The sequence below is a fragment of the Artemia franciscana genome, chromosome 14, assembly GCF_032884065.1.
Source record: "Artemia franciscana chromosome 14, ASM3288406v1, whole genome shotgun sequence".
NCBI classification, from domain to species: domain Eukaryota; kingdom Metazoa; phylum Arthropoda; class Branchiopoda; order Anostraca; family Artemiidae; genus Artemia; species Artemia franciscana.
In genome coordinates, this window is record NC_088876.1 from 26,157,349 (window position 1) to 26,174,398 (window position 17,050).

The following is a 17,050-nucleotide window of genomic DNA, read 5'->3' on the forward strand; positions in this document are numbered from 1 at the left end:
AAGTGACCAAAAAAAAAATTGGGGGGTACCTAGGCCCCCTCCCATGCTCATTGTTTCCCAAAGTCAACGGATCAAAATTTTGAGATAGCCATTTTGTTCCGCATAGTCGAAAACCAGAGTAACTTTGTCTTTGGGGTCGACTTACTTCGCCACAGTCCCTGGGGGAGGGGCTGCAAGTTACAAACTTTTACCAGTGTTGACATACAGTAATGGTTTTTGGGAAGTGTACAGACGTTTTCAGAGGGATTTTTTTGGTTTGGGGTGGGGTTGAGAGGAGGAGGCTATGTGGGAGGACCTTTCCTTGGAGGAATATGTCATGGGGGAAGATAAATTCAATGAACAGGGCGCGGGATTTTCTAGCATTACTATAAAAAAAACAATGAAAAATTAAAAATGAAAAAGCTTTCTCAATTGAAAGTAAGGAGTAACATTGAAACTTAAAACGAACAGAGATTATTACGCATATGAGGGGTTCTAAAAATACTTTAGAATAAAGAGCGAGGTATTTAGGAGGAGATAAATACCTCGCTCTTTACGCTAAAGTATTTTTAGTAATTTCAACTATTTATTCTACGGCCTTTGTGATTCAGGGATCATTCTTAAAGAATTAGTTCAAAACTTAAGATTTAGTGTTAAGAGCGAGGTATTAACGAGGGGACAAACCCCCTCATATACATAATAAGAATATAAGAATATAAAAATTCGTTACGTAAGTTAATTCTTAAGTTACCTATATTTTTTACCAATAAAAACGTTTGTTAAAAATTAAGAGTTTTAGTTGCCTTTTGAAGTAACCGAAAAATTGGAGGGCAACTAGGCCTCTTTCCTCACCCTTTATTTCTCAAAATCGTCTGATCAAAACTAAGAGAAAGCCATTTAGCCAAAACAACAATTAATATGCAAATTTCATTTTAATTATTTATGTGCGGAGAGCCAAAATCAAGCATGCACTAATTCAAAAACATTCAGAAATTAAATAAAAAAACTAGTTTTTTAACTGAAAGTAAGGAGTGACATTAAAACTTAAAACGAATAGAAATTACTCCGTATATGAAATGAGTTGTCCCCTCCGCAATCCCTCCCTTTTTACGCTAAAGTTTGACGCTTTGCCACAATTCTACTTTTTAAAACAATTAAAAACTTTAGCGTAAAGAGCGAGGGATTGCGGAGGGGACAACCCATTTCATATACGGAGTAATTTCTGTTCGTTTTAAGTTTTAATGTCGCTCCTTACTTTCAGTCAAAAAATCTAGTTTTTTTATTTAATGACTTTCAATGTCCTTTCTAATGAGTATCTGGAATTATCCAAGGGGAATATGAATGTGAATTATCTGGTGGTATTTTCTAGGTGGGAATTTCCGTGGGAATACAATACACCGAGAGGGGGGAATTAGGCCGGCTCCCGTCCCAATTAACGCCAGTAGGAGCATAATAATTTGTGGAGACAAAGATTTCTAAATTTTCTGATGGTACAGCCGACCATCTCCCCATCTCCAAAATTTATCCCGGTAGAAAAGTGATAGTAAAATTTGACGTCTCAAAGAAAAACATATCCTGGGAAATGAAGGATGCTATCATCCCACAGGACCTATTTCTTGCTTAATCTAAATGAATGCTAGTGATTAATTTTTACTTTCCCCTTCCCCAATCCATCTTCTATAGTTGTGTGAATGCTCATAGAAAGCTACAAAGATATATTCGGGTGATTTTTCCTGACAAAATTTGGGGTACCACAGAATTGTGAATTGATGGCAACTAGGGCCTCTGGGAAAAATTCGTAATTCAGTGCCACAAAATGGCGGAAAATGCCAGTTTCTTTTTTGGCGACTAAAAGAGGCACTAAGACCTTTAATTTCTGTTCAGTAGAACCCTCTGATGATCTTTTAGGACCGTTGGTTCGATACAAACTCATTGGTATAAAATTCAAATAAACACGCATCTGTGATTTTTGTTTTGGAAGAAAAAACAAAATCCCCCATTATTGTAGAAAGGAATTTGAAACTTCTACAGTAGAATTTTCTGATTTGCTAAATCTAATGGCGTTTTTGATTAAAATTGCTTGACTTTCTGGGGGTGCTTCTCCTCTTTTTCAACAATCCGGCCAACTTTCTTAGGCTCGTAGGTTTGATAGGTAGAATTAAACAGCTATTTTGATATATTTATTTTTATCATAATTACTTATTTTTAGAATACGGTTATTATTGGGCCGAACCACTACCTACTTACAGTTCGTCACTACTAACCGTTTGATTTCAAATTTGTTTTACCTTGAAAAGTGAGCTAAAAATCAGCTATAACAAATAGTAGATAAGGAAATAAACTAGATTCTCAAGAGTACTGAAATTTGTTTGATAAAATATGGGTGAAAACGATTCATGAGATCGATACGCGATGTCAAAATTCAGGTTAATGTCATTTCTCAACTTTATATATTTTTGCCATTATTTTCTTCATTAAAAAAAAGAAAATATGTATTGTCAAAAATTAAAATAGACTTTATATCTGTTGTTCTTTCGTCCTTAGGTGCTAGTAGGCTATGTGGACTGCCCGTATAATTTCTCATTGAACCTAAGCATCTAATAGCTTCATATTAGATTAAGAAAATTTTAAATAAGCAAATGTTCTGAAATTAAACCCAACGACATCAACAGATAAAATATGGATACATATTCCCTTCAATAGTTGAGCTATGGGTAGATAGATAGTATAGACATGAATAATGCAGATATAGATATGGTATAAATTGATGGATTAATATTCATCATACAAAAAATTACAAAACCATGCCAACAAACAAAATAATTAGACAATCATGACTGTCAACAGATAATGAATATTTCAACAATAAATACAATAAAAGAATAAAAACAAACGAGATCAAAACGCACAGTCTATAATACTCTATGATCTTCAATGTGATCCATACTTAATCTAAATCTTCCAACCTTCCTAATAGTACTATAACATTCACTCCCAAATAGACTTAACCACTCTTTATCATACTTGTCACACCCAATAATATTATGTCTTAAATCTTTCCATGGTTCGTCCTCACAAATTAAATGAAAAATACTTTCATGCTGGTGTATCAATTGGGATAAGGGAACCAGGGAGAAATCCACCCTCGCCTTGGTTTTGAAAAATAGCTCGTTTTGAGATTTTCATAAAAAAATGCCCTTTTTGTTTTTTTATTACAAAATCCAAACAACAAAAAATAGTTCCCCCACTCCCACAAGATTTTGAAAAATACGTCCCCCGACTTATTTTCGTCAACACATTCCCACATTAAGCATATACATATGGCCCTAGTCTTTGCATTACCAGCAAAATTTCCTAGTTCATCCAGAGCGAAATTATCAACTCTTGACTCAACAACCGACCTTAAAAGATCAAGGAAGTGAAAATGATACACATTTGCTTGAATTAGATCAGCAAAATTTTGCACATTAATATAGATTTTAAATTTTGTAACGATAAAGACTTCTATATGTATTTATGTAGTTTGTGTGGTAGAAGGTGGAAATTTAAAAAAAAAAGGAATGTGGGTGAAAATCAGCAATAATTCAGTGAAAAAAAAAACACCAACAGCTAAATAAGGAGTAGTGCCCTTTGAAGGTTTAAATATCGCTGGAAATTAACAAATTGTTGATCTTTGAGTTTTTCGGACGAAAACCGTTACCATATCTAATTAATTTGTGCTACTTATATTTCTAAAGTTCAACAGGACAAGACTGGCTAAAGAGTGAGGCTGTCCTAAAATCTTCGTAATGTTGAAATAACCAAAACAAAAATAGTAGAAAATTATGGTTTTCATGTGTGAATAGATCTTAGATGGGTCTAGGGACAAAAAATGTTCTTATTTTGATGCAGCTGGTGCTTTAAAACCTCTGTTTTTAAACCAACATAAAAATAGTAGATTTTACCCGAGCCTCTTTGACTCGAAATAAAAAAAAAGTCTTTAACTGAAAGTAAGAAGTGACATTAAAACTTAAAACGAACAGAAATTACTGCATATATAAAAGGGGCTGCTTCCGCATCAACGCCCCGCTCTTTACGCTAAAGTTTGACTCTTTCTCTCAACTCTTCTTTTTAAAACAGTAAAAAAATTTAGCGTAAAGAGCGGGGCGTTGATGAGAAAGCAGCCCCTTTTTTTATACGAAGTAATTTCTGTTCGTTTTAAGTTTTATTGTCGCTCCTTACTTCCAGTTAAAAAAAAACTTTTTTTTTTTTATTTAATTTATGAACGTTTTTGAATCAATACATGTTTTGATTTTGGCTCCCCTTAGAGGAATAATTAAAACAAATTTGGATATTTTTTTTGGCTAAGTGTCTTTCTCATAGTTTTGATCGAATAATTTTGAGAAAAAAAGGATCGGGGGATGAAGCCTAATTGCCCTCCGATTTTTTGGTTACTCAAAAAAGCAACTAGACCTTTTAATTTCTTACGAATGTTTTTATTAGTAAAATATATACATAACTTATAAATTAGCTTACGTAACGAACTTTTGTATTCTCATGTTTTAATTACATATGTGAGGGGGTCCACCCCCTCGTCAATACCTCGCTCTTTACACTAAAGCTTAAATTTTTTCCCAATTCATTAAGAATGACCCCTGAATCACAAAAGCCGTAGAATAAATAGTTGAAATTGCTAAAAATACTTTAGCATAAAGAGCGAGGTATTAGGAGGATGTGGGCCCCTCATATGCGTAATAATTTCTGTTCGATTTAAGTTTTAATGCTGCTCCTTACTTCCAGTTGAAAAAACTTTTTCATATTTATTTTTTCATTGTTTTATTTTTAAATAATGCTAGAAAATCCTTCGCTCCCTTCATGGAAATTTTCTTCCCCCATGACATACTCCTCGATGAAAGTTCCCCCAACATATCCCCCTCTTCTTAACCCCTCCTCCCTACCAAAAAATCCCCCTGAAAAGTCTGTACACTTCCCAATAACCATTACTATATGTAAGCACTGGTCAAAGTTTATAACTTGTAGCCCCTCCCACGGGGACTGTGGGGGAGTAAGTCGTCCCCAGAGACATAGTTATAAGGTTTTTCGACTACGCTGAATAAAATGGCTATCTCACAATTTTGATCCGTTGACTTCGGGAAAATAATTAGCGTGGGAGGGGGCCTAGGTGCCCTCCAATTTTTTTGGTCACTTAAAAAGAGCACTGGAACTTATTATTTTCGTTAGAATGAGCCCTTTTGTAACATTCTAGGACCACTTGGTCGATACGATCACCCCTCGGAAAAAAAACAGCAAAAAAACAAACAAATAAACACGCATCCGTGATCTGCTTTCTGGCAAAAAATACAAAATTCCACATTTTTGTAGATAGGAGCTTGAAACTTCTACAATAGGATTCTCTGATACGCTGAATCTGATGGCATGATTTTCGTTAAGATTCTATGACTTTTAGGGGGTGTCTCCCCCTATTTTCTAAATTAAGGCAAATTTTCTCAGGCTTGTAAATTTTGATGGGTAAGACTAAACTTGATGAAACTTATATATCTAAAATTAGCATTAAAATGCGATTCTTTTGATGTAGCTATTGGTATCAAAATTTTTTAGAGTTTTGGTTACTATGGAGCTGGGTCGCTCCTTACTACAGTTCGTTACCACAACTGTTTGATAGTAAATTTTCACCCCCCCAAAAAAAATCAATGAATCTGCTGTTTCCTTCTTTACTAGCCATGCCAGAATCTCGCTATTTTAGATCAATTTAGCGTGTGTTGTTAATATTTTTTTTTGTGTAAAGATTGTTTTGTACACCGAGACGGATCTTGCAAATTCGGCGGTCAAATTGCGTCAGTTTTTGGGGCTACATTCAACCCTAAAAGAAAACCCCTCAAAAGCTTAATAATCAGAATCAACTCTTTTGCTGACATTGACATCAAAAGATTGATTTCTCACCTTTTGCAAAAGTAACATTATACCTGTACTACCAGATGAGTCGAGGATCCAATTGTCTAAAATTATCATACTTTTGCAGGGTTGCCACCCCCTAGTGACTTCTCACTATTTCTGGTCATTTTTATATTCCCTAAAGTAAAAAAGTCACTAAATCAGCACATAAATCGCTAGACAATTGAAGAAAATCAGTAAGTCAACCCCAGAATCTCTAAAATCTAATGATTTTTTCAGCGGCCGGCAACCCAGACTGTATGTGGTAATAGAAACAAAATAAAGAACAGCATTTGTTGATACCTAAAGAACATAAGAGTCTTAGATAACTATAAAGTAGTTCCATACTTACTGTTTTGTTGCTGCGAACTGTTGACATTCAATAAAAAAGAAACAGAAAGAAAGAGAAAACAGAAAAGAAAAAGAAATATGATGTATAGAAGCATTATATGAAATGCAAAGCCTTAATCATGCCTACTATTGACAAGTTCACGAAATTTAATATAATTACAGGAAAAAATTATCTGTGCTTGGATGGATGAGAAAATTCGCAAGCCGTTACTTGACATTCAAGACATAAATTTAAAATATATGTAACAACAGTGAAGCAAATCTGAATAGTGAAAGTCAGTTTTTAATTTTTCATTCGTGAGTGATATTTGTTCAGGGATATTTCATACAGTAAATAATTTGTATAAGGATCTCTTAACAGTCACTTGTTGAAACCTGTGGACAAGGTATACCTTTTTGATTTTTTTTTTTTATTCTGCTACCAGTATTTATTTTAGTTTTGTTATTTTATGCTGGTTGGGACTATTTATTTTTTTATCAACAAATGATATTTTAATCCAATTTATCGTGCGAAAACGTTTATTTGCCTTTTAAAGCATTCAGATCATAATTCAATGAGTTCTTATACAACCAATTTGTGAACTTGATTCGATATTAAATAAAAAAAAAAAATAGTTTTTTTTTAACTGAAAGTAAGGAGCGACATTAAAACTTAAAACTAACAGAAATTACTACGTGTATGAAAGGGGCTGTTCCCTTCTCAACGCCCAGCTATTTACGCTAAAGTTTGACTCTTTCTCTCAATTTTACTTTGCAAAATGCAAAAATCCGGTTTAACTCAGACAAATTTACGTTTTTTTCATGTTTTCTGCTTGCATTTCATTCTTTTCTTACTAGATTAAAAACAATTAAATAAGAAATAAATTATACAGGAAGCTATAACTTCGAAAATTTTGACAGCGTTCTCTAGAGAACTAAAAATTACTAAAAAACTATATATCCTTGTAATGCTCAGAAAAGGACACGTTTTTTGAAAAAAATTAAAACCTCTGCATCCCTATTTCTTCGGTTATTCTAATATCTACTACCCCTCCCAGCTTTAAGAATTCGCCTAGGAGCTTTTGTGGGATTTTACTCTATATTTTCTGTCTGACAACATTATATATCCCAATAAATATGATTTAATCTGCAATAGCCAGCAGATTTTAAAAGTTTTATTATGGTAAACATTTTTGGGCTTTTTCTTTTGATGACCTTATAAATTAAGAGATATTCCTTTCTTTTTCTAGAGACTTGAGCCTGAGCAGTATTTGTTCGATCTTCATTACTTTGAAGCCTTCCAGAATTAAATATTATTCTGTCTTCACGGAAAAGAAATATAAACCTTGCCTAATTAACTGTCTTAACCACAGCCTTTAAAAATTTGTCCTTACGGTCTGAGATAACTTTTATAGTAGAATATAATTAATTTCAGGTTATAACGGATTAATCGATTTTAATATATTATGAAAAAAATAACGAAAACATATACGTGCAAATTTATCGTATATAATTTGTATATAAAAGTTGTATAAATTTTGTATATAAGTACAAATTTATTGACATACCAGCAATAATGTTAAACAATTTGAAACAAAATATATACATGGAATTGAAATTAATAGTAAAGGAAATATAATGTAAAGAATATATAATGTAATGTATTTTCGTTTTGTAATGTATTTGTCTAAATTTTGGAATTTGTATTAAAAATCCAACTGAAAAAAATATCTGCAACTGAAAGTTATGTGCAACATTCAAACTTAAAATGAACAGAACTATTCAATAAGTAAGGAGTCTGCTCCTTCCTTAGCCATCTATGCTAAAGTCTTAAAGTTCATCAAAGTATTTCTTGTTAAAATTCAACGGCCCTTCTATTAGAGCAGTCCTTCTTAAAGAATTGTGACTAAAGTTCATAATACTTCATATTTTCATAGAAAAACACCCAATTCGCCCCCCCTGGATTTTGAAAAGTAAATTCTGCTTCCCTATCTTCTAAATTTTCGTGAACTGCCACAGATGGGTAAGCATTTGGGTGTAGTCTTTTCAAAATGCACCTTTGAGGACGTCTCCAATTGAATGAAAAATTCCATTCCCTGTATTTCCCCCCGTGGAAAATTTCCACTGGAAAATCCCCTCGGAAAATATTCTCCGAATAATTCCCACCCATATTCTCCCTGGATAATTCCAGATGTTCTTTAGAAGTGAAATTGAAAGTTATTTATTGCTGTTTAAGTGTGAGTACCATTACTCGTAAATTGATGGGTAGTCTCCTGCTTTTTCAGTTTTCTGCTTATGAATTCAAATGATGGGTTGTAAGTAAAATTTTGGACATGATTTGATTGTTTAATAAAGATTTTCGATGCAAGAGTTAAACAAAGTTTTCAACTGAAATTAAGGATCTGTATCAAAACTTAAAATAAACTGGACTTTTCTACATATGAGGGGGCTTCCCTTTTCTAAGCTCCTATCTTTTTACGAAAAAGATTGACTTTTCCCCCCAACTCCTTAAGAAAGACTTCATAAGCGCTAGGGGTGTTTAATTGGAATTAAAAACTTTTTTAAAACAATAGAGACTTTGTATAGCCAGCAAAGGATTCAAGAGGGGATAGCCCCCATCATATATCGAATATTTTTTTTTTCTTTTTCTATGTTCTTATGTGGCTTAAGTTGAAAAAACTTAGTTTTCCAAATGTTAATTTCTGATTGATGATTAGATAATGCCTGGAAATCCTCCTCCCCTCGAGGTGGTTTCAGGCACCCATCCCCTCTCCTCATTTTGCAACGACCCAGCAACACTCTTTCATAACAGCTGAGTTAAGTTGCACCTCACTGTACACTATTTCATCAAACATAACCTGAATCAACTCTGTTGCTACTAAAACACTATTACCCCGTCTTCCTTCACGCCCTAGCACCAATAATAATGGTGTAGACTGAAAATACACGTGGTAACTAGGGAGGTTTAAACGAAAAAGCTCATTTAGTTTCCATCTGAAGGCACAGTATGGCTCGGAAAATTAGGTCATTGAAACTTACTCCTTTTGGTATCTTATCTTCCCCCTCTCCACTACACAAACACTTACCACCCCTCCTTAATAATAGGTCACTGTATTATGAAGCAAAATACTTCAGTTAAATAGAGGATTAAGATAAACGTCAACAACGTCTAGGTGAAATAAGTAGGGAGATGTCATCTTGCGGCACCCTTGTGGACATTAATCATTTTTTTCACAGAAAATTCTTGCCAGACAATTCAATCCCTGCTGAAAATTTATTCTGAAAAATTTCCCCCGTTACCTTCTATCAATATGTAAAATTGTGCATCCAAAAAGGAAGAATGAAAAAAAAAATAATTCTTTAGAAGAGTTCAGGGGAATTTTTGCAAGAAAATGTTTTCCTCCCTGAAAATTTCCCCATGGAAATCCACCTCGACCGAAAAATCCCTTGCGAAAAATGTCCGTATGTTTTTGAATGCTATGACAGCGTTGATACGTCCTTCGATAGCCTGTACATTCATAAACTCCTTAAAATTTTCATTTTAATGCTCTTAGTCTGACAAGTAATTGTAATAGAAGTAGTATTTGAAGTAATAGTAATAGCAGTAGGGACAGTAGTAGTAATTGTAGTAGTAGCAGTATTAGTAAAACCGCGCACATGCGGTCTTTTGGTCAATTGATCCCCCCTTTTAGGCATTCTCTGAGAGCTCCCACCTAATACCAAAATCCATTCTTGAGATACGCCCTTTCGACAATGTGCATGCAAACAGTGTCTTTTGACCTAGTTCAAATTTCCCCTCAATATTTTAAATGTTGTAATATGGTAGTAGTAGCATCAATAGTGGTAGCAGTAGTAGTGGCGGCAGTTGTAACTGGTAGTGTAAAAATATTGCCTTTTTGGTCAATTGATCCCCCCTTTTAGGTATTTTCTGAGAGCTCCCACCTAATACCAAAATCCATTCTTGAGATACGCCCTTTCGACAATGTGCATGCAAACAGTGTCTTTTGACCTAGTTCAAATTTCCCCCCAATATTTTAAATGTAGTAATATGGTAGTAGTAGCATCAATAGTGGTAGCAGTAGTAGTGGCGGCAGTTGTAACTGGTAGTGTAAAAATATTGCCTTTTTGGTCAATTGATCCCCCCTTTTAGGCATTCTCATAGAGCTCCCACCTAATACCAAAATCCATTCTTGAGATACGCCCTTTCGACAATGTGCATGCAAACAGTGTCTTTTGACCTGGTTCAAATTTCCCCTCAATATTTTAAATGTTGTAATATGGTAGTAGTAGCATCAATAGTGGTAGCAGTAGTAGTGGCGGCAGTTGTAACTGGTAGTGTAAAAATATTGCCTTTTTGGTCAATTGATCCCCCCTTTTAGGTATTTTCTGAGATCTCCCACCTAATACCAAAATCCATTCTTGAGATACGGCCTTTCGACAATGTGCATGCAAACAGTGTCTTTTGACTTAGTTCAAATTTCCCCTCAATATTTTAAATGTAGTAATATGGTAGTAGTAGTATCAATAGTGGTAGCAGTAGTAGTGGTGGTAATTGTAACTGATAGCGTGAAAATTTTGCCTTTTTGGTCAGTTGATCCCCCCTTTTAGGCATTCTCATAGAGCTCCCACCTAATACCAAAATCCATTCTTGAGATACGCCCTTTCGACAATGTGCATGCAAACAGTGTCTTTTGACCTGGTTCAAATTTCCCCTCAATATTTTAAATGTTGTAATATGGTAGTAGTAGCATCAATAGTGGTAGCAGTAGTAGTGGCGGCAGTTGTAACTGGTAGTGTAAAAATATTGCCTTTTTGGTCAATTGATCCCCCCTTTTAGGTATTTTCTGAGATCTCCCACCTAATACCAAAATCCATTCTTGAGATACGGCCTTTCGACAATGTGCATGCAAACAGTGTCTTTTGACTTAGTTCAAATTTCCCCTCAATATTTTAAATGTAGTAATATGGTAGTAGTAGTATCAATAGTGGTAGCAGTAGTAGTGGTGGTAATTGTAACTGGTAGTGTAAAAATCTTGCCTTTTTGGTCAGTTGATCCCCCCTTTTAGGCATTCTCTGAGAGCTCCCATCTAATACCAAAATCCATTCTTGAGATACTCCCTTTTGACAATGTGCATGCAAACAGTGTCTTTTGACTTAGTTCAAATTTCCCCTCAATATTTTAAATGTAGTAATATGGTAGTAGTAGTATCAATAGTGGTAGCAGTAGTAGTGGTGGTAATTGTAACTGATAGCGTAAAAATTTTGCCTTTTTGGTCAATTGATCCTCTCCATTGTCGTTTCCTGAAACTCCCAAATGACTATACTCAGTAATTCTGAGTTATGTCCTTTTGACAAAAAATATACATATAACCTGAGTTGATTTAGCTCAAGAATCTCCCCATCATTCTTTGAAAGGCTCACCTGAATGCCCTTCGTCCTTTTGGAAAGTAAAGGTTAAATAAACAAAACTCCCGCGATAACATTCGTAAACAATCCTCGCCTGGGGTGGAAGGATGTCATAAAGAAAGATTTAAAAGAAGTTGGAACTTCCTGTGAGGGTGTAACGAGGGAGGCTTTGAATGGATTTAGATGAAGGAGGAGCGTGCGTAGCTGTATTGACCTCAGGCGGCTTGGTGCTGTGGTGAGCTGTTAGTAGTAGTAGTAGTAGTTGTAGTTTTTCAACTGAAAGTAAGGAGTGAAATTTAAATTTAAAACTAACAAAAACTATTATGTTTACGAGGGGAAAACCATCTCCTCATCACCTCGCTTTTTACACTAAAGTTTGACTTATTGTACCAGTTATTAAACAATAGCTATTAGAACAATAAGTTCTTTTAATAGTTCCAAGAAAAACTTTTTTCGTAAAGAGCGACGTATTGAGGAGAAGGTAACCCCTCCTCCTCATTTACAATGATATTCAAAGCCTTTATTTGGGAGCTGGTAAGTGAAGCCAGGTTATCTTTCCATCTGATTTTTTTTTCGTGGATAACAGAGAGCGTGGCTAAGGAATCCAGGCCGCTGTTGGAAAGTTTTTTTGGCTAGTAATTCTCAGATCTAATGTTAGACCATTTCACACATGAGCTAAAAACGAGAATTTTTGTTTCATAGTTTTCTTGATTTTCTAGTCAGTGACTTCAAGAATTGAATAGCACTTTTTGAAAATCTTAAAGAGTCATGGCTTAAATCCGATTATTAATGCTATTTTATTGACAAAAATCATACAGAAAATGGAAGCGTGGTGAATTATTAATTAGTCTAACTTGTTCAGATTCAGATTCATTTATTCAAAAATTCATATTCATCAAAAACTTCAACTTGCCCAAATGGAGAGACAAGCTCGACTACTGGGCAAGACATATAAACAAAATTTAACAATCCTCATTGATACAGAACAAACAAAAAATGAACCACTATTTCATCAAAAAAAAAAAAAAAAAAAAAAAAAAAAAAAAAAAAAAAAAAAAAAAAAAAAAAAAAAAAAAAAAAAAAAAAAAAAGTATCTTTAATGACAGTATTTAAGGTGGAGTGAATGGAGTGAGGCCAAAATAAAATAAAAAAAATTTACCAACCGTTCTTGCAAGCAGATTCCACTATATAACTTTTTAATCGTCTCGTGAAAGATCCTTTTGGTAACTCAACAAATTTATTTAATGAATATTTGTTGGCTATTGATGGGATCATATACCGGAGGTTGAAACGGGATCTTTCATTTTTCACCAGAGGTAGTTTGTATGGGTTAAAACATCTAGTTATCAGTGAATTTTGATGTTTGGACAGTAAATTCTGGTCAAAAAAGAAATTATGCACATGTTGAATCTTTAAAAACCAACTAGATAATAGTAGATGAGATTTCTGTGTAAGAGTCATTATGTCTAGAAACAGGTAAGAGGTACGTGTTTCAGAGTGGATATCTGTACTCCTCGGGTGTTGTAAAAACTTATCTAGAATTCAAATAGCTTTGTTTTGCAGGGCTTGTAGTGGTTTAATATGTGATTTAAAAGTCAGCAAAAATATAGCTGAGCAATATTGGATTTGTGCATCAATTAGGCAAAAATATAGGATTCTTAGAACCTTATATGAGAATAAAAATTTTAGTCGGTTGAGCAAACCTATATATCTCGATAATTTGAGTCTCAACAACGAAATATGTGTAATAAAATTCATGGTAGGGTCAAAAACGATACCTAAATATTTTGCTGTGTATACTCTTTTGATTTCATGAATAGTATCAATGGTAATTCCATTCAGAGAAACATTTTTCGACTTTTGATTTGATCTTCCATAAATAATAAATTCTGTTTTAACAAAATTAGGGACAAGTTTGTTAATTTGGAACCAATTTGTGATGGATTTTGCAACTTCAATCAGTTTTTCTTTCAGTGCATCTAATGTTGGTGCTTTTAAACTTGCTGCAGTATCATCCGCAAACATAATTGTTAATGCATTTTCAGGAGTAGATTTAGAGAGATCATTTATATATACTAAAAATAATAGAGGTCCTAAAATGGAACCTTGCGGTACACCGATATTATTATTCGATGCCTCAGACGAATATTTACCATCAATATCTACCACAAACCTTCGATTGTGCAAATATGATTTGATTAATTTTAAAGGTACTCCTCTTATTCCCGTATTTTCAAGTTTTTTAAATAGAATTTCGTGATTTAAAGTGTCGAAAGCTTTCTTAATATCAAAAAACAATGTAGCTGCTAAACAATCATCATCTAAAGCATCATTAATGAAAATATGTGTTGCGGCGACAGCATCTTCTGTCGATCTATCTTTTTAAAAACCAAACTGGAACTTCGAAAAAAAATTTATCTTTTCCAGAAATGATGTAAGTCTATATTTCATTATTTTTTCAAAAACATTAGCCAGTGGGGAAAGGAGTGCAATAGGACGGTAATTATTGGGATCTTGAGCCTCCCCTTTTTTAAATATAGGGATTATTTTATCCTTTTTCAGAAGATCAGGGAAGACGCCATTTTTTATGCTCTTATTTATAATTTCTGCAAGAGGTTCATATATTACTCCTGATATTTTCTTTAAAAGATTTGTCGATATATCATCTACTGAAGCCGAATTTCCTCTCTTTAAATCACTAATAGCTTTTTGGTATTCATCAAATGATACTGGTAGCATATCATATACAATGATTTATCTTCGTTTTGGTGCAAAAATCGTGTATAGTCTTCAGTTGATATGCGCGATAATTTTCGCGAGCCATTCTTATAAGCCAGCATAGCTTTCCGTTTTATATTTGTAATTGACAACTTTTTGTCTTGAGGACATCACTCGTCGTAAAAACCTCCCTAGTGAAACCTAGCTTAAGTCAGAATTTGACCTAATTTCAGACCCTTCAGATACCCTCTTTATCCTCCATTTTATTGGGTCAAAATTTAGAAAACCCTATTAGTTAAAACAGTTGAAAGGTTGGCAAATGGTTCTTCTAGGGTCGGTGTGATCACCACACCGTAGGGTCAGTAAACTTCAATTATGTGAATTACCTATAGTTCAAAAAAATATTCAGTAGATAGAAGGTAAGGAATGTCTGGTCTTAGCAGTCTGGTCAGCTTAGAACCCTTAAGGACCGGTCCCAGGACAAAGATTTCCCAGTGTTCCTGAAGGATATACTCTTGAAATGGCTCGCGCTCCTTAGTACATTAAAAGACGTTATGTCCGCCGGGGTTTTCAAATACATTGCTGTAATATCTTAGAAAGAGCCTGGTAAATTGAGTTTGAACTTTCATTGAATGTTGGAAAAAAGTAGCAGAACTTAAAAAAGTTTGTTTGGGATGGAGATAAATCTAATTTGTTTTTTATCTGATCTGTATGCAAGTCTCGGCTACGACTGTAATTGCATGGTAACAATTCGTGAGACACAATATGCCCATAAGCTGTCAAAACTGCGGTCAGGGCAGAATCCAACAGGGACGATAATAACCGGGTTTGAAACCCCCGAAATTTTCTTCTGACTCGTGAAAAGTAACAAAAACCCATATAAACAAATTCTTGGTACGTTTTTTATTTTTTTTTGTAACTATCTCCCCTTCCTAAAAAAAATACCCCCAACCACCGGACAAAAATCCTGGTTTTGACCCCGTCTGTAATTGAATAAAAAACTACAAGTTTTTTTTCAATTGAAAACTAGAACAACATTGAGCTTTAAAACGAAAAGAAGTTATTCTGTATGTGAGGGGATAAGCCTCTTACTCTGCACTCGCTCTTTACGCTGAAGTCTTGAAGTTCTTAAAAAAGTACTTCTCATTCAAATTCAACGACGCTTGTTTTTATTAGTACACTGTCCTTAAGAATTATGACAACAGCCAAACTTTAGCATAAAGAGCGGTCTCTCGAAAAGGGAGAGCCCCCTCGTGAACGGAGCAGTTCCTGTCCGTTTTATGTTTTAATGCTGCTCAATAATTCCCATTGAAAAAACTTGTTTGTTGTTCAATTTCTGGCCGTTTTTAGATCATCTAAGGAAGCCCCTTCTCCGCGTAACATTTCCCCTAGGGAAGTCCCCTCGCATACTTTAAACCCCACAGTAAATTTTCTCCGTGGAAAATACAACCCCCTCCTCTCAAAAATCATATCCCAGAAATTTCTATATATTTCTCTATAATAAATACTATATGTAAACAACGCGGTAAATTGCTTAACTCACAGCCCATTCCCCATGGACTAAGGAGGGTCCTGTTCTCATCAAAGACATAAATTATGCTGAATCAAATGGCTATAAAATTTTTTTGATCGGATGTCCTTTTGGAATGATTGTGGGTGGGGGCTGGTTGCCTTAAAATATTCTTAGATCCTTAAGAAGGGCACAAGATCCTCTGAGTTTTGTTTGAATGAGCTCCCTCCGAATCTACCAGAACAACTGATTCGATGATCGACTTCCAGAACCGACTCCAGGAAAAAAAATAAACATGCATCAATGATTAAATCATATGTTACTTTGAAAACCAATAGATAGCAATTTTAATAAATAACACTGAAATAGATTTAAAGTGCGGTCTCAACTGAAAAAGGGTTAATTATTTAGGTGATGCGTGCTTATTTTCTTTTATTATTTTTTTGCCGGTTTCGGTTAAAAAAAAAAAAACATTTTTGATAAGTAGAGCCGATAAACTTGAGCCGATTCATCTTGACTGCTTTTATTGCTTCCAGTTTTTATTCTGATTTTTCTAGATAAAGGATTGTCTAAACTCCGTATTTCCACACAAGGCAATCATGGGCCGTTGAAAGTGAATATCCAGGGTTAAGACGTTTTTGCTGGCAGTTGCATCCAATATAAGTTGTTTTTTTATGTCGTATCCGAAGTCAGTTGAGGAGAATCAGCTATAGAATTAAATAGTTAACCCTGGCTTATATGATAAGCCAAAGAGAAACTATGGTGCTCGCACAAGAAGGGCTTCTAAAGATGCGTTGCGTCAAGCACAACTCAGGGATATTTTTTTTTTGGGAGTTAGTGACTATTTATGTACTAACTCCCTGTTAGTATTTTTTAGAGACTCCGGGTAGCACCGTTAGTTTCGTTGGAGTGGCAACCGTACTCAACTCTGTCTCACAGACAAAGCAAGGCTCAATCATAAGAATGCCTCTTCAATAATATTTTTGTATTATTATTAATTTTAGCACAAGCGAGCTAGATTTACCAAGATCCCGAGCGCGAGGTGGCTCCATAGTTGTTATTCCGCCTATGCAAATATGCCCTGGGGACCTCTTGGTGTACAGTAAGGCTTTAACCAACCAAGTAACCTCAGATGACTGGCATGGATCAACGCATAGCTTGGCTTATCCAGGTAAA

The 17,050-nt window shown here is 34.5% G+C and overlaps 1 protein-coding gene across 4 annotated transcripts in view; it reads left to right on the top strand.

Annotated features, from left to right (window-relative positions):
* The window catches only part of LOC136035501 (rho guanine nucleotide exchange factor 11-like), a 395,432-nt gene that overhangs the window by 252,128 nt on the left and 126,254 nt on the right, over nucleotides 1–17,050 (top strand). For all 4 annotated transcript variants that reach the window (XM_065717335.1, XM_065717333.1, XM_065717334.1 and 1 more), the window contains one exon: nucleotides 16,879–17,045. In XM_065717335.1, coding sequence (XP_065573407.1) covers nucleotides 16,879–17,045 — 167 coding nt within the window. The remainder of the gene's footprint in view (nucleotides 1–16,878; nucleotides 17,046–17,050) is intronic.